Source organism: Piliocolobus tephrosceles, chromosome 2 (assembly GCF_002776525.5).
Source record: "Piliocolobus tephrosceles isolate RC106 chromosome 2, ASM277652v3, whole genome shotgun sequence".
Taxonomy (NCBI): domain Eukaryota; kingdom Metazoa; phylum Chordata; class Mammalia; order Primates; family Cercopithecidae; genus Piliocolobus; species Piliocolobus tephrosceles.
Window position 1 is genome coordinate 114271689 of NC_045435.1, and position 19110 is coordinate 114290798.

Consider the following 19110-nt stretch of genomic DNA (forward strand, 5'->3'; position numbering starts at 1 on the left):
AGTAAAAGCTTTCTGCCGAAATCCTTGTGTCGCGTGGTTCCTCGCGCCGATCTTCAATCCCTAAGGAACTGGGTTCCAACATGATTCTCTTTACACTTCTGACCTGGTTTCCTTATCTTTGTAGATTAGTCTACTAGGTACACAATACATGGCCAAACAAGGATGATTCCAGCATTTTAAGAGTTATAATCTGCAATCTGATACAACCTTCATGGTGACTTCTAATCCCACTGAACATCAACCTCATTCAGCCAGCAGCCCTGCTGCTATGGTATTTTTCATTCTCTAGATTTTTGTCCTAATTATTTCACATGCTACTGGATGGCACTATACCTTTCCATTCATTAACTATATTGGCTGCTGTCAGTTTCAGACCTTATGTACTGTGCTTCCTGGGCTAAATGTTAAAGAGTTAAAATAATCAAATCTCTTGCCATGCATGAAGCCGCCTTCACAGGATGACTTGCCAAAAAATGACCTAACTAACCATGTTTTTAATACCTCATTAATTTTACTTTTAATTTCTTCCAAGTGAAGCATAAAAAATGTTTACATATGCACATTTGAAATGAACAATAATGTTTCCTACCCCTTTTTTGCAATCAATGTTTCTTTATCTTATGCCAAACGGAAATACATTCCAAATACTAGGACTCTGCTTTTCAGCAGTATTATATAGTGCCACTTATTTGCCAAATATTTATTTGTAACTGCTATTAAGCCTTCACTTGAACTCGCTATTACCTAGCCCTCATTGTACCTGTGCGAGGTTTTTGCTTCAATCGTGACCACTTTATTACACTCTCTCCAGCAGCTCAGGCGCCCTTTGATCATTCCTGAAGTCTCACTGGGAGGGCTACCTGCCTTTAGATTTAGTCTTTGTTAGCATTAGATATTTAAGTTAATTTCTATTTTTTATTATGTTCTTTATTTCCTTAAAGCAACATCATTAAAACATTTCTGCCACACTAGATAGCAATTTTATTTCTTTTTCACTTTGTCTTTCAAAAACCCCTATTTTGGATAGGTAAAATATTAATCTACAGTTTCCTGATAACCAAAACTGCATTTGGCTTCAGGAGGAGGGGTGACTATTAGCAGTCAATTGTATTCTTTCCCTGTTTCCTTATTCAAATAGAGCACTTCCTGTTTTGTTATACATCCAACAATCAGGCTAAAACGGTTGCCTTCCAACTATGTTTATTTTCCTGATGTTTTGAGAAATTACACTGATAGATTATGTTCCTGAGCAGCCTGCAGTTGTTTCTGCTCTTTAGAGTTGAATCACTACACCACTTGCCTACAACTAGTCCCATTGTTTATTTTAAAGAAGGACAAAGAAAGCAATTTTTCTTCAGAATGAAAACCGTTTCTCCTCCAACTTGCTTTCCTCTATTTGACAGAATGCCATTGTTTAGCTACATGTTTAAACTGAATGGGTAGGCTAGGTTTTTCATCAATTCAGGAAGGAACCCCAAATCTACCACTTGCAATCATCAATCTTATAGGTTTATGGATTTTCAGATAAATGATGAATCAGAAAGAACAAATTACTGTGAGTAAGAAAACATTCATTGAACAGCATGTATAGGTGTCAGGGACAAATAAAGCAGATACAGCACGATGGTGCCCAGTCTTTATTTATTTCCAAGATTCTAGAAAAATGTCAGCTTCCAAAGGCTGCTGTCAATCAGAATATGAGTATGGCCTTTCAAAAAGAAGTGCTTTCTAATTTTAAGTTGAACTTCGGTAATATTAGTTTCTAGCAGTTTTTCTCCTTAGAGGAGATTCTCTTAAGAAAGTGAAATTATATGTCTGCATTCTCTGATTGCTGGAAGAAATTATGTTTCCTAAGTATGCGCAAACCAAAATAGTCTTTACTCAGATACTAAACTTTAAGGTGGTGGTTTGTCTCAAACTTCTGTTTGAGATATTTGAGTATCTGGGGAGGCACCTAGCTGAAATTCGTATTTCTAGGGCCACATAACAAGAGATCATGATTGGGTGAAGCCCAGCACTCAGTTTGCTAACTGCCAAAGTCCACAGGCAAGCGTAGTGATTCTGGTGTAGGCAGTCCAGGGGGCCCCTGCTATAAAGGCGCACTTGGACGCTTCTCTTCTGAGGGCCAGGACGTACAATGCAATTGCCAAACTAAGTCCTCTTTTGAATTCCCATTTCTCATCACCCTCCAAATGCAGCAGAATCTCAAGGCTTTTATGTTAACCCTTATATACCCCCATGTCAAAAGTACTTTTTCTTAAAGATAAACTTAAGAATTTCATGACTAACTTTGTCTCTCCTATCAAGCATTACAATTTGTATTAAACGTTTTTAAAGATGGTAACATCTCCACTTTTGTGCATGGCAGTAACACGCACCTTGGTGGGCCACTTTTTTCTAAATGTGCCTCATCTTAAGAAAGCCCAAAATGCCAATAGATGCATGGGAGTTGGCAGTCCTTACAAAGGTACACAGTAGTCTGTGTCAAGATGGAACATGTTAGTTGTTGAAATGGTGCTAGTAGACAAAGGGAAGCTAGTCAACAAGAAGAAGAGACTGTGCAAGGCTATCCAATAAGAACTGGAGATAAAAGCAGAGCTAGAGTTTTCATGTAAGCTATTGGGATAAACAGAATTCAACTTATACAACATTTGTCAAGATTCAACCTGCATTAAAAAATTTTCTTTCAGATAAACAAGATAGTAGGCAACTCTTAGTTCTTATGATGCTTTGGTGGTATAGATAAAGTCACCCCTTCTAGGCAGACACAGCTCTGTGGGATCACTTCTGGGTGAGTGAAGTGCAGATTCAAATTCAGTCCCCTCTTTTCCCCTCAGCCTAACTCCTAATGCAAGACAATCAGCAAATCAGTCTCAACACATCTCCAAAGGACTCCCTTTTATGTATATTTACCTACTAGAAAAAGGGGTATAAGACAATACTGTAAAATGATAGAAGGAAACATGTATTTGTACTAGATTCCATTGTTTCAAAAGATGTAAATACATTATCACAAGCCCTGACTTCCATCCCTGGGGAGAGGTCTATTTCTGTGGTTTTGTTCTAAAACATTTCTTTTACTTTGAGACTAGGGGAGTTTTCCTGCATCCTCAGGTGTGATGGAGAAGTTGCAATATGCCGGCCTCCTCAGCCAGCTGCAGAGAGTAAAGGAGCAGTCCCAGGTGATTAATCAAGCAATGGCAGAGCTAGCAACCATTCCCTACCTACGGGACATCAGTCAACAGGAGGCAGAATTGGTAAGTATTTTTCTTTGTTTAAGGGTTTCATAGGCCCAGCACCAACAGAAAAGTGATACGGTCTGGAAAAAAAAAACTGTGGTAATAAATGTAGTCTGAGGGCAAACTCCCCAACCCTCCTGAAGCGTTCTCATGACAAAACTGAAAACTGTAGGAAGGTGTGTGTCTGGTTTTTATTTGCTCACATTAACTGGTTCCCATTATTACAGCAAAATCGTTGTGATGTGTAGAAACGTAGAAAGGGGCTGGTTATTTACATTGTGTGTCAGGCTTCTGGTTTTTGGTAAAATGAGATTAATAAGCTCCAAGATATATTGATACATGATTCTCTTTTATGAAAAAGTGAGAGGACAAAAGAGTAATTATTGTATAGAAAAATGACCCTACAAAATCATCTTTAGAGTTTTCTCAATCACTTCTAGGGTTAAAATAGGTATTGGCAGTGCCAACACTAGTACCTTTAGATAAATCAACAAAAGTTGTTTATTTGAAAGGAAAATGTAGCTAGTCAACATAGATGGTTTTTTTTTAAACTGAATTGACGAGTTAATTTAGAAAACCAGACACTTTAGCCACACACAGACCCAGGCAAAAGCTAGTTGAAGGGATTCTCACAGAAATAGTCTTCAGACAGATGTGCATATTATAACCGTAATTAATATCAGAAATGGTAGCACCTCATTTGAAAAACAGTTTACTGAACAGTGTGTTGCCCATTCAACGGAAGGTAAAATTTACTCTATATAGAGCTCCTAGTGTGTTGTAGGGAAAGGCCGTTTACTGTGAAGCTTTAATTGAGAGTAGCTGAAACTAATTATAGTCCCGAATTGAATTCACATAGTAATGATAAGAACAGCCCAAACTGATTACCTGTAATTTTCAGATAACTAAAGAAACCCTCCCTCCTTGAGCTTTTTAAGATTTAATCAAGAAATGAGTTGCCAACATTTATAATGTTCATCTAAACCAGCTAAAAGCATGTTAAATAAATACTGATATTCATAGTAAGCATACAAAGTTGTATGACTAGCCAAATAATAAAACTATGCATACTAAAGATGAAAACTATGAAATAAGTCTATGAATCAAGGAATTACCAAGTCAAAACTGGCAATGATACTTTCTAAACCTTTATGGTTGCGTACAAAAGAATACTTTCTAAAAGGCTGTTTATCCTGCCATTCATAAAGCACTCAGAAGTATAGTAAGTATAGAGCTTTCAAAGTGCATATTATGGCCAATTTTACATGATTAATGCTTCTCATAGATAAGAGGAAGCAAAGAAAATGTTAATTTAAGAAGCCGGCAAAATGTTGATCCTGTCTTCCTGAAAAGCACATTCAAGATTTAAATGAAAAATACAGGGGAATTCTCTGCACTTAAGTCTTCTTAATCACACATCTATGACTTTTTTGTTTTGTTTTGTTTTGTTTTTGTTTTTTTACTGGAAATACTTGGTTTTCAAAATATACACAAAGGAGCCTCAAAGTAGCATTATTGACATTCCTTTCTAAAGTGTAATTTTTCTCTATTTGAAACCTTAGAAAATGAAATTTCATTGGATATTCTTGTACTTATATGCCCAGCAGAAAAAAATTGAAATATATATGGATGTATATCTGTATGCCAAATATTCAAAAATTATGCATCTTATAAGGTTTCATGACCTTCAATAATAGATTTTACTTTGTAACTTACAAAGAGAATTAATCCTAGTAATACCCTGTATGCTGCTATCTAAACAGTGACTGTTTAATAGAAGATTTTTGAGTGATTCAACTCTCTCTCTTCCTGCTTACACTCTGCAATATCTAAACCAAAGAAAGATTATCTAAGGGTCCATACTGTTTGATGCCATAGTGAACTGAACTGGTATTTTTGAGAACTTTTTTTAACCTTTGAATATCACACGGCTTGATATAACTTCATTTCATTTTTGTGGTCACCTATGGACCATGTGTACAGGATAGTTTCACATTAGAGTACAGTAGGTGCCTGTTTGGGACAAAGGTTAGAATGTTTAAAACCTTTGAATGGGACCTAAAAATTGTAAAACCTTGGCTATTTTAAAATGTTAACGAAGAAAAGAATAGTTAAAGAAGTTAAATGAGCTAGATTCTTTAAGAGGCAATAAAACGGCACAACTGTAGTATTGTCCTCTGGTGAGCTTTTGCATGATGCCTAGAATTATGATACATTAGCCTCAGGAGAAAACGCTAAAACGCATTCATGTACTACATGCCATTTCCTGAGAGAATTAACTACTGCCTTCATTCTTTACAACCCAAATCTGTTTTTCACAAAACATCAACACTTACTACATTAAAACCTATATGTTTTCTACAAATTTTCAAGAAGAATCTTTTCATTGTTTCAGTATTTTATATCTGCAATAATATTCAGCAATGACAAGCAAAGATGAGGTGGCAATATTCATTGTAGGAAAGATGAGTAATAAAATCATCAGCGTACAAATGATTTTTTAATTAGGTTTTAATCTGTGTATTTAGAGAAGTTACTTCTGTGTGAATTCCACACTGATAATTTTTATCTTGGTGCCACAGCTGCAGTCACTAATGGCAGATGCTATGGACACCCTTGAAGGAAGAAGAAACGATAATGAACGTGTGTGGAATACAATCCAAAAGGTAAAACTTTGAGCTGAAGGAAAAAGATCTATTATTCTCAAGGAAAATGTCCATTTTGGGTCAAATCTGTTTGGAGGATAAAAAGAAATCCAAGTTCTTTGGGCTGTTTTTTGTTTTTCTTTTTAAAAATAAATGCAGCTCTCTCCATGGAAGTGTGACCAAAATCAAATATGGATTTATTTAATCTGCTTCTTTTCCAACAGACTGTGTTCATATGCTTTCGTGATTTTTCTTCATTATCATGCTCATTTTCATATTCTATTTTCATTATCTGCGCCTTCATTCTCGGTTTTGTAATTCTTTAAAGCCCTTTCATCAGTGTTTTAGTCCACTCCCCAACTATATTTCCACTTTTTTCACTTGAGGAATAATGACTACATTTCAGGGAACTACAAAGAAACTAGCACATTGATGTTTGTTGTAAAGGAGTAACATACTGGTTGTTAGAAATAGAGGAACATCCCGTCGTTGGCTACTGGGGTTTAAATTCAGGAAGTGCCGAGATGCACCTGGACCCAAGTACTCAGGAGACTTGTGTGACACAATAGGACCCTCTGAAAATGTAAAAGTTAGTAATCCTGGGTCTCCAGTCAAGCTCAAAGTAGTAAGTTCTGATTGATCAACTCCCCATTCATCTTCCTGCCATCATTGTAAGAACTCACCAGGGGAGACTGGCATCAGGAAATGTGAAACAAAAGAACCTTCAGTTTAAAAGCCAACTCTAAGGGATTCTGGAGCATCTGAGGAAACACGTGTCTTTTGTAATGAACTCAGAGGCCCTGTGATATACAGTTGACCCTTGAACAACATGGTGGTTAGGAGCACAAAAATCTACATTTGGCTTGTGGCTCCCTAAAAACTTAACTACCAATCGCCTACTATTGACTGAAAGCCTTATGATAACATGAAGAGTTGATTCACACATATTGTACTGTATATATGTATTATATACTGTATTACAATAATGTAAGCTAGAAAAAAGAAAATATTATTAAGACAATCATAATGAAGACAAAATATACTTACTATTCATTCAGTGGAAGTCAAGGTCTTCACCCTTGTTATCTTCACGTCGAATTGACTGAGGAGGTGATTGGTCTTGCTGTCTCAGGAGTGGCAAAGGCAGAAGAAAATATGCCTGTAAATGGACCTACACATTTCAAACCCATGTTGTTCAAGAGTCCACTGTATGGACAAAAAAACAGAAATTGACTGTCAGCAAATATGTGTTGAATACATATCTACCATGACGGAAAAAAAAGTTAGATATTGGGAATATTGTGCTCGGCAAGACAGGCACAGCCCTTGCCTGTATGGTCCTTATGATCTACAAAGCTGCTTATGGGCTAACTGAATATTATGGAATAAAGGGGATGTTCAATGATCTATGGAAATAAATGGCAGAATAGCCTTGTCTAGGAGGTCAGAAACACTGTCTCTAAGAAAATGATATTTACACACCATTTAAAGAATGTGTAGTGGTTTTCCAGGTAAAAGGGGATATTTCTAAACAGAGGGATCACTTTATACCAAAAGTGTTTTTTTTTTTTAAAAAAAAAAGCATGGCACATTCAAAACTAACCAAAAAGTAAATAAGAGATTTCAAAATGAAGTGCAGAGGCAGGAGAAATTACAGAAGGACTTCTACATGAAGTTTGGATAGTTTTAGAGTATATTTAACTAGAAAATGTTTTTAGGACATCTTTAGGGCTGTGGTGGGGAGAAGAGATTGAGGGGCTGCAGAAATGCAGGGACGTCAGTGATAAAGTAGGGATCGTCATCCTGGTGAGACATGCTGGCGTCTTGGTTTAGGGTTGTGGACACAGAGAAGAAAAGAAGCAGATGGACCTAAGAAATATTCAGGAAGCCACATCTATAGGCCTTGTTCAACTGATGGGATCTGGGAGTTGAGAGAATAGAAATGGTTAAGAATGATGCCTAGATACTTGCTTGAGCAATTGAGCAGGGAATAGGAAAAGGTTTGCTGGTGCCATTTACTAAAGAAGAAGATACTGTCATAGGAGCAGCTTTTGGCCAAGAATATAAATGCCTTTAGAGTTCAGTTGGGAGAAAGAAACCGTGCCAGATATATGAATGGAAATTTAATATAAAGAATGGTTAACTAACTTATGAAGTTGTTAATTAGGTAACTGAAGAAGCAAAGGAGAACAGTAAGTTGTCACAAAGAAAACCATTAAAGAAAGCAACTACCATGTCTTAGGGCTGGGGAATCAAAGAGAAGTTGGAATGGCTAAAACTTAGAAACTTAGAGCAAGGACCCTGCTATGCCAAAACCCAGACCCCCCACTAGAAAGTGCTACTCAGCAGGTAATGGTGTCCCTGAGGTTGGAGTCCTGAAGGGCTGGGACCCAAACCTCTAAGGAGGGACCACTAACTCACCGGTGCTGTGGGAAGTGATGGGGAGGTGGGTAGTAATGGATGTAGTTTGCAACTTTTGTAAAAACTAAATTTGGCTGCTACTGCAGAAAAGAAAGTATGTTTCTGATTGAAGGTTTGCTGACAAGATATTCCCAGGAACCCTAAAGCAGACAGAAGTAAACAAGAAGCAAAGAAGAAGCAAGTCCCTTCTTTCTCCTCTAATGCCCTCTGATGCTAGAATCTAACAGTTGGCAAAAAAAAGAAATGGAATTGCAGAGTCCCAGCCATATTTATCACAGGGCTGAGTATAGAAGAGCAGATTTGGAGTTGCAAGGCTGTAGGTTAACAACTGGCACAAAAGTGCGCCTACGTTCACGTAGGGTGCTGGCAAGACATCCAACAGGAAATACAAAAGCCTCGGGTTCTGGATAAAAGACTGAATAAAGATAGATATTTTAGTCATTGGCAAATTGTCATTAGCTGAAATCATGGCTTAGAAAGAGTATAATAGAGTAAGGAGACAAGAGGGCCTTGAGAAGCACATTTCAAACTTAGGAGGAGAAGCCCATGACAGAGACTAAGAAGGACTGGCAAGAGGAATTAGAGATAGAGCAGCCAAACGTGGTCCTGATGAGACTCAAGCAATATAATCACATGTCTCTGTTGGTTCTCGAAGTAGTTGTTTAGAACAGGGGTCAAAAAACTACAGTCTGCAGGTCAAATCTAGCATATTACCTGTTTTTGTCAAGAAAATTGATTTCACACAGCCATGCCATTTATTTACATGTTATCTAAGTTAACTTGACTGAGTTAAGTAGTTGCCACAAAAACTATAATAACTCACAAACCCTAAAATATTTACTATCTAGCACCATCAAAAACATTTGCTGGCCGGGCATGGTGGCTCATGCCTGTAACCCCAGCACTTTGGGAGGCTGAGGCAGGAGAATCACGAGGTCAGGAGTTCGAGACCAGCCTGACCAACATGGTGAAACCCCGTCTCTACTAAAAATACAAAAGTTAGCCAGGTGTGGTGGCAGGTGCCTGCAATCCCAGCTACTCAGGAGGCTGAGGCAGCAGAATCGCTTGAACCCGGGGGATGGAGGTTGCAGTGAGCCGAGATCGTACCACTGCACTCCAGCCTGGGTGACTGAGTGGGACTCCATCTCAAAAAAAAAAAAAAAAAAAAAGTATTTGCTGTACTCTGGTGTAGAGCGTTACCTCTCCCCCAAAAAATTGCATTTGTACAGTAAATATTTGTATTTACAAATCCAAATGGTAATAGAACAATAATCCAATTATCACCTTCTAGGGACCAGCTGAAAAGATACAATAAGGATTGACATGACATCTGTCTATATCATGTAAACAACAACTAATTTCACCTCACTTGAAAGATCTTTGATACCCATGTTCATAGGAGCACATCCTATGATGGATTTGCCACTATTTTGCCACTATTGCAGTTGTTATCTATTGCTGTGTTACAAACCAAACCACTCCAAATGTAGCAGTTTAAAACAATTCAAGACCAGACTCCTGTAGGTGGCTCTTACTCAATGCCTCTCATTCAGTTTAGTCAAATGGCTTCCATGCGTGGGGCTGGAGCCATCTGAAGGCTAAGATGGACTGAACTCCAAGATGGTTCGCTCACATGGCTTACAGTTGACACTAATCCGCTGAGGTAGTTGACTGGAGTACCTAACTATGGCCTCTCTATGTGAATTAGGCTTTAAACAGCGTGGCAAAATAGTGGCAAATCCATCACAGAATGTGCTCCTATGAACTGGGTTTCAAGAAGGGGAGTATTTTAAGCGAAAGGAAGTAGAAACCATCAGTCCTCTTAAAGGGTAAGCCTAGAACTTGCACAGCAAATCCCATCACATTCTACTCCTTAAAGCAGTCACAGGCCAGCTTATGTTCCAAGGGTTGGAAGAATCAATCCACCTCCTCTCAATGAAGGAGTAATATGTGCATTCAATGAGAGAATAAAATGATGGCACCATCTCGGAAACAATGTACAGTAGCAGGACTGTGACTGTGTGTCCCAGGCTAGAAATCATACATTCAAGCAAGCAGAAGGATAGTAAAGTCAAGGCCTCCAAGGCTGAAACACAGTACAGCCACTCTACCCAACCACTGGGTATCTAGAAAGGCTCACTGGTGAGCAGCCAATCTTTCCAAATTAAAAGCCCTGATAATGATCATCACTTTCTAAATGAGAGGTCTTGAGGAAGATGTGAATGGGAAGGAACAAGGTGCCAAATTTTTCCCAAAGGCTTTTAATTTGGTTAATGTGATTCTACAAAAGATGATCGTATCACTTTCAGACAATTCTGGTAGCAAGTAAGTAATTTCCATTTACTGCTACAGAGTTAATTTGCGTGTGCAGAAAAAAAAATAATTAAAAAAAGAAAACCTAATTGTACAAGCTACACTGTGTTCTGAGCCCAGTAGAAGTTGATATCAGCATCACCACCTCTGAGATCTGTTATCTGTAATAGAAACAGCTGTTGTACCTAATGAAAACACTTGAAATTTTCATCTGAAGCAGCAGAATTATAGCAGAACCTCCTAGTTCCACATAGTTAAAGGGTCTGTCAGAATCCCCATTACCTAACACAATTTTCAGGGCTCTACTTTGTTATAGGTCTATAAAAAGCCGATCAAGATGAAATCTGATTCATGAAAGCTGACCTCCTGTCTACATTCTGTTTTCTTTGAAGTTTCTCTAAGAGCCCAGAAAGAGAGCGAATGAAACAAATGTATTTTCTCCTGATTCACCAGAATGGAAATATATTCTTTACAGAGTTTTAGGAAAGTGGTTGTTGTTTTGGTTTGGCTTTGCAGAGTATTTCCTAACAATTAACTCAAGAAAGATAGATGCCTATAGGTTTAGCTATGCAAACATAAAATTACCAAGTTATGATTTTAAAAAAAAAGGTAAATTTTTATGTGTTGGAAAGTCCCCTGCCACCGCATATTGAATTAAGGATAGAACATTTGCTTAGTTTTGTTATATAACTAAAACACCTGAGGAAACATATTCTTTTGAACATCCCACAAATCCTATTGACACATTGCTCATTTATGTATTCATCACTCGTTTACTGGTACCTCCTCTATGTGAGTCGTCATTCTAGACATTGGAGAAACAGCTGTGAACAAGTGTGCCCTCATAATGTTTGCACTGTACTGAAGTAGGCAAACACTACCTAAAGAAATACAGGATATGTTATAAAGTAGTGAATGCCCCCTCGGAGAGAAAGCACAATAGGAAAATGGAAAGTGCCAGAGGAGAGAGCATATCATGCAAATATCAGGTGAAAAACATCCCAAGTAAAGAAAACAGCACATGTGAAACCTGAGATTGGGCCGGGTACAGTGGCTCACGCCTGTAATACCAACACTTTGGGAGGCCGAGGCGGCGGCTCACCTAAGGTCAGGAGCTCCAGACCAGCCTGGCTAACATGGTGGAACCCCGTTTCTACTAAAAATACAAAAAAATTAGCCAGGCATGGTGGCACGCACCTGTAATCCCAGCTACTCAGGAGGCTGAGGCAGAATAATCGCTTGAACCCGGGAGGCGGAGGTTGCAATGAGTCAAGATCACGCCATTGTACTCCAGCTTGGGTGACAGAGCGAGACTCTATCTCAAAAAAACAAAACAAAACAAAAAACACCAAACCTGAGATTGGAGTGTGCCAACATGCACAAGGAACAGCAAACAGGGTAGGGTAACAAGCTGAATGAGTGAGAGTAGTAAGAGATGAAGTGAGAGGGGACATAATGCTTTGCAAAGAAGCACTCTAATCTGTTAAGTTGGAAATAGATTGAAGAAGGCAAGAATGGAAGCAGGGAAATGAGTTAGTGGGTTATTGCGGTGAGAGCAATAATGGTGGCTTAACCCTTGAACCCAGTGGTAGGAGTGGAGGTAAGAAGTCATCTATTCAGAAGGGCAAAGGCTGATTTAGAGGGAGACTAGTAAAAGAAAACACAAACAAAATAAAACAAGAAAACCCTGAACTAGCATTTTGGAGACTGGGTCAGTCACAAATTAAATCAGAAGCCACTTCCTTTCTCTGGTCCTCGGTGTTCTCATGTGTAAAATAAGGATATTGGGCTGGATGATTCTAAGTCCCCTTGCAGCTCTGATTGAACAGGTCTTTTGAAAACCAGATCATCCATCCTGGCCTACACGGTGAAACCCCGTCTCTATTAAAAAATACAAAAAACTGCCGGGCGCGGTGGCTCAAGCCTGTAATCCCAGCACTTTGGGAGGCCGAGAGGGGCGGATCATGAGGTCAGGAGATCGAGACCATCCTGGCTAACACGGTGAAACCCCGTCTCTACTAAAAATACAAAAACTAGCCGGGCGAGGTGGCGGGCGCCTGTAGTCCCAGCTACTCCGGAGGCTGAGGCAGGAGAATGGCATAAACCCGGGAGGCAGAGCTTGCAGTGAGCTGAGATCCGGCCACTGCACTCCAGTCCGGGCGACAGAGCGAGACTCCGCCTCAAAAAAAAAAAAAAAAAATACAAAAAACTAGCCGGGCGAGATGGCGGGTGCCTGTAGTCCCAGCTACTCGGGAGGCTGAGGCAGGAGAATGGCGTAAACCCGGGAGGCGGAGCTTGCAGTGAGCCGAGATCACGCCACTGCACTTCAGCCTGGGCCACAGAGCTAGACTCCGTCTCAAAAAAAAAAAAAAAAAGAAAAGAAAACCAGATCATCAAATAAAAGGATAGGAGTTAATATTTTCGGAGCTCTTAGTAGGGACGCAAACTCTCCTATTTACTTTACATATACCAAACTAATAATCCTCACGAGAGGTAAAAAGTATAATGTATTAAAAAGAGAAGTTTAGCAGTTTGCCTAAACTCACACAGCCAGTAAATGGAGCTAGCAAATGATCTGACCCCGGGGGCCTAAACTCTTTCTTGATAAAAGTCCAGGTTTTGTGCTGCCTGAAAAGGCCTGAGTGACCAGCATTGTTGTCTGTATAGTTGAACATTCAGGTGTGAGGCCGAGTGGGCAATTAAGGAGACCTCCAACCAAAGTGGAATTTAGCTATAAACCAGCCCAGTTTGTCTTCAGTTCTCAAAATAAAGTTCTTTCAATCTGAGCTAAAGAGTCACTAAGGAATTTGTGCTTAGTCCACCTCTGTAACTCACTTGTATAGGATCCTCCATCTTTGTTCCTTAGTTTTCCATCTATATCCAGAAAGAATACAGAGCCTAAATCTGGAAGTCCTTAACCATTAATTCAGCTCGCATTCATGGGACAGCAGGCAAGTCATAGCCTTCTGAGAAGCATGATGTGTCCTTACCAACACCACTTTTAGATGCCATGATTTTCTGTTACCATTGAATCCCAAGGTCCCTTGGAGTTTTAAGAACTAGGCTTAAAGTAAATAGAAAAAGGGATCTTGAAAAAAAAAGTACCAACTGTTAAGTTGGAACACTTCTATTTCTTCTTGTCATAGAATCAAACAGCTAAGCAACACTCTGTCTGCAACTAAGAAGAAAAAGTTATTTGCTCTTCATTTATAAAGCCTAAACCTGGCACTGAGAAGATCAGCATTTAACATGGTATGACATAAAGTATTGTCTTGTTCTGCTATGGCTCTGGATCACTGATTGAAAACTAAATGAGGAAAATAAAACTTTGTTACGTTAAAAGTAATGAGAAAAGTGCTCCAGCATATACTTTTGGACCTGTGAGTTTTCCTGAGGAGAAATGCCACTTTAAAATTTCATCTAATATAATATAGTACCTTCTAAGCTTCAATGAATCCAACAAATAGAGTATAGGTAGATCTCTTTAAACTATCCATATGAATTTATTCAAAATTATTTTACTGCTTGTGTTCCTTTTAACCTCAAAATCTTAACTTGTGAATCATACTCATTGTGATCATACAGAAATGGTATTCATTGATATACTAATTTGGTCTTTTCAGATGAAAATGTGATGGAGTTACATGTCACTTAGCAACTCTATTCTATTCAAGACTGTTAAAGTAGGCAAAGCAAACAGGAGAGAACACAAATTTGGGAAAGGGGGCAGGGGCAGTTGGTTGAGAAGGTAGAGGGAAGAGCAAATTGGAACGTGTTATTTACTTTCCACATCAGCATTTAAACCCAAATCCTTCCAGAAACTCTTCTGAGAGAGATTGTACACATGGCACTATCATTCATCGGCCAGTCATTTGGGCTGACACGTGGCTAGGTTAGTACTTCTGAGAGTACTGCTGTCTTTTCAAAGATTCAGCAGCGGTACCATTCATTTGCAAAGCAGTTTTTCCAGCAGTCAGCCTTTTCCTGTGTGTCTTGTTCTTTAAGGAGTCTCTGCAGATTTATTGCAATTTAATTGTGAATCTTCTTGCTTTTGGTTAAGGGCTTCCTCATTAGCATATCCCCAACTTCCTTTACAGTGTGTGTGCTCCAAGCACTGCTAAGCAGTTCTGTCCAAGGCATAGTGCAGATCATGCAGGGAAAGAAACCTAAGTGCTTTTACCGCTGATCATGCTGGGGAGGAGAGGAAAGGTTCTGAGGACAAGCAGGGAGGGAGACAAGGCCCAAGTGGCTGAAAGAGGCCAGGTACCTGGGACAAACGAAATCTGTGTCAACGGCATCCAGGCCAGCAACTGCAGTGGAAGAGCCTTAACTAAAGTCCTGGCAGAGCCCCGTGATTGTGGTCAGAAGCTAAATCCTGGGGCAATCGGACCTGGGAAGGGCGGACCTCATTTTCAGATGTTTACAGAGCAAAGCCCAAGCCTCACCTGCAGAATGGAGAAAGCCGAAAGCGTTGGTCTGGCCATCTTCCCCACCACAGTGCGATGTTCCAAATCTAGATGGTGAACTTCAATTATCATTTAAACCAACATCTTTCTCCTCTGACTTCAAGGGAAAAGTATAAGGTTAATAGGTAAAACATTTTCAGCAGCTGCTCAGCAGCTGCATTTCCTAATCACCCACTTCCCACCTGTGCTTGGCCTTGCCTCCAAAACTGGAAACACCTCTTTTAAGTGCTTTGTTGGCTGAAAATACTGTCTTCTAAAACTTTGATGATCTGGCAGGAAACCTCTGCAGCAGAAGTATTTCTATGCAGGTGTCAAATCGTGGCATAGAGATCCTCATCTAGGGAGCATGTATCCAGGAGCTTGGCCACTTTTAAACAAGAATTTATCAAGGGGCAGACAAAGCTAATCTGCCACCATTCACATGTACCTAATAAAATACTATGTTACCACACAAATTATCAAACTATGTTAGTTTGTCTGAAGCTTGCTTTTTAGTAACTATCACAACTGGAACAAGCTATAGAAAAATGTATTTCAGATAATTAATTAATAATGATGATGACAGATATTATCAGTTTTTATTCCTGATGTCTTAGTGTGTGCCAAGCATTTCAATACATTATCACATTTAATGATTGCAACAACCCTATAAGAGAGACGTCTCTCTTGAAAGATGAGGAAAAATAGCTGTGTAGAATTAAAAAAACAAGTCCAACTTTGTAGTGACAGGGTTTAGTTTTGAATCAGATTTGTTTGGGTCAAAGGCTTGTTCTTAATTGTTAGCTTGCACACTTATATTAAACCAAACAAAGCTGCCACAAGTCAATGGCACAAAGAACATTGCCTGACCTAAGTTCAGATTCTGTAAGACAGCCAATGAGACAACCTTTGAGTCTGCTTTTTGGCAGGGAATCCTTTGTCCATCACTAGGTCACAGCTTGCTGCCCATCTGGCGACTTGCCCACACTGCTTCGTGGTAGCTGCCTAACCCACTGCACTTCCCTGAATCATGATGCCCTTACTGTCCTCCCTTACCATCCTTCCCTTTGTAGACATATCATGTTAAAGTTTGCTTTGATAGCTCACTATTTTCCCTCTTTCTGCAACTTCAGAACTTCAAGGAAACAGCTTAGAAGTCTAGACATTTCTGCGACCTACTTACTGTTGCCCTGAGGGTCACTCTCTGGTGAATAATCTGAATTATCATCTGCAAATGCATTAGGCTTTCAGTGAAAACACAATTTTATAAGCATATATTGCCATAACCCCTCCAAGTTTTACCATCACAACACAGGGGGTCTTGAGGCTGGAAGTGGACCAACACAAAGTCTACCACCTCCACTTCCTGAGCACTTTCTCTGCCTGATCCACTTATGAGCTAATTTATGGAAGTGACTAAAACAGAAATTGGAAATGCTCATATTAGTCCAAACCTATTAGAGGAGTTTTATCTTTGCAAAAGTTTTTCAAAATACATCTTTCAAAATTTCAGTGTAATAGTCTGGTGAGAGGAGTGGAAACATATATCTCAATTGTATTTTGAGCTGAAGAGTAAGTTTGTAGTTCCTTCTATACATTGCTTCCTTTAAATTACTAAAAGTGTCTTCTTTGCTTGGCAGCCCAGCATTTTATTGCCTGTCTTTTATACATTAAGTTTTGCAATCCTTTATAATTCTGGAGAATAACAGAATAACAGCTTATACCACTTGGTAGCTAAATGAACCATAGGACATCTTCCATTCTGTATTGAAAGTGGGATTAATATGGAGTTCAGAGCAATTGACTTGCAGCTCATTCAGTCATTTATAGTGTACTCATTATACCTTTCATCTTTGAGAGAAGGGCAAAAATAAAAGTGCCTTTACATGCAGCTCTAAAGGAAGATATGGATCATTTATCCTTCTGATTATGATTTTCTTAAAATGATACCTGTGGAGAAGGGGACAAGACTGGAATCTAAAACACACACAGATTCCAAGCAAAATATACCCATGTCTCTCAGCATCATCAAAACTGAGTTAAACTAATGTGTACTCTACCAAAATGACTTTCTGCTGGAGAATAGACTCTGGAGAGGAACATGAGAGGACTAGTGAGGAGTGTGGACATATGTTGGAGAGATCCTAACTTAGATGTAGAATAAAGTAAGACCTATCTCTTATTACAAGAAATTTGAAAGGCTTTTAACTTCCAAAGACCTCTTATGGAAAGAAGGCCCCTTCAGCTTTACAATAGGTGATTCACTTTATCACATTGATAAAGTTATCTAGAAGCAACTGGTCAAACTGATTTGAGAAATGAAAGCACATCTTCCTAAGGCACAGGAGTCAAAATCATTTTTTAAAAACCTGTGATAGAGTACTTCTACTTTGAAGAATATGGAGCAGGTGTGCTTTCCCCCATTCACCCCATTACATACAATTAAAATTCCTAGGTATGGCTGGGCGTGGTGGCTCATGCCTGTAATCTCAGCACTTTGGGAGGCCAAGGTGGGCAGATCACCTGAGGTCAGGAGTTTGAGTCCAGCCTGGCCAACATAGAGTGAAACCCCATCTCTACTAAAAAAAATACAAAAATTAGCTGGGTGTGGTGGCACATGCCTGTAGTCCCAGCTACTTGGGAAGCTGAGGCAGGAGAATCACTTGAACCCAGGAGGCGGAGGTTCCAGTGAGCCGAGATCATGCCACAGAACTCCAGTCTGGGTGACAGACCAAGACTCCGTATCTCTAAAACAAAAAAACAAGGTATCCCAATCTTTCTATCCTAATAGGGTAGTGTCAGAGAAGAACAAATAGGGAGTCTAGACTTTTATCCCCAGTAGGAAGTAAATCTCTCCTTTTCCTTCGCCATTCTTGCTGGTATGGTGTTGGATGAGACCTGGTAGAAAGTCAGGATTTTCAGCATGCAGCAATCGTAGTGAGTCTTCTCCCACAATGTCGTGTCAGTGAAAGCCATGTGGGAAACAGTGATAAAACATTCCTGCCCTCCAAGCCATGAAGGTATCAGTGGAAACCTAGTGAGGAGCTTGAACTCCCATCCCCAACCAGAAGTAATGAGAAGCCTCTCCATCAGGTGTTATGGAGGGTGAATTGGGAACCTGAACTTCTGTTTCCACGTGGACGTAACGAGGTAGATCCCTCGTAACAAAATACCCAAAATGTCCAGACTTAAAAGATCACTCATCATACCAAGAACTGGAAAGATCTCGAACTGAATGAAGAAAGATAATCAATGACTGCCAAAACAGAAGTGTCAAATATATTAGAATTATTGACATTTTAGGCCGGGTGTAATGGTTCATGCCTGTAATCTCAACACTTTGGTAGGCCAAGGCAAGCAGATCACTTGAGACCAGGAGTTTGAGACCAGCCTGGCCATCATGGCAAAACTCCATCTTTACCAAAAATACAAAAATTAACAAGACATGGTGGCACATGCCTGTAATCCCAGCTACTCAGGAGACTGAGGCAGGAGAATTGCTTGAACCCGCGAGGTAGAGGTTGCAATGAGGCGAGATCATGTGATTGTACTCCAGCCTGGGCAATAGAGTGAGGTTCTGTCTCAAAAAAAGAAGAGTTATCTGACATTTTAAAGCAGGCATTATAAAAATGCTTTAATGAGCAATTACAAACACATTTAAGTGAGAAAAATAGTCACAGCAAATAAACAGGAAGTATCAGCAAAGAAAGAGAAAGTATAAAGAAAAACTAGAAATTTTAGAACTGAAAAAAAAATAACTGAAACAAAAAATGTATTGGATGGACTCAACAGCAGAATGAAAGGGACAGAGGAAACAATCAGTGAAAGAACGATAGGACAATAAAAATTACCCAATCTTAGGCCAGGCACGGTGGCTTATGCTTGAATCCCAGCACTTTGGGAGGATGAGGAGGGCAGATCATGAGGTCAGGAGTTCGAGTCCAGCCTGACCAACATAGCGAAACCCCATCTCTACTAAAAATACAAAAAATTAGCTGGGCATGGTGGCATGTGCCTGTAATCCCAGCTACTCAGGAGGCTGAGGGA

The 19110-nt window shown here is 39.5% G+C and overlaps 1 protein-coding gene across 1 annotated transcript in view; it reads left to right on the forward strand.

Annotated features, from left to right (window-relative positions):
* SPATA16 (spermatogenesis associated 16) overlaps positions 1-19110 on the forward strand; it is a 254621-nt gene that overhangs the window by 223502 nt on the left and 12009 nt on the right. Inside the window, exons 9-10 of the mRNA XM_023213519.2 lie at positions 3093-3257; positions 5822-5905. Coding sequence (XP_023069287.1) covers positions 3093-3257; positions 5822-5905 — 249 coding nt within the window. The remainder of the gene's footprint in view (positions 1-3092; positions 3258-5821; positions 5906-19110) is intronic.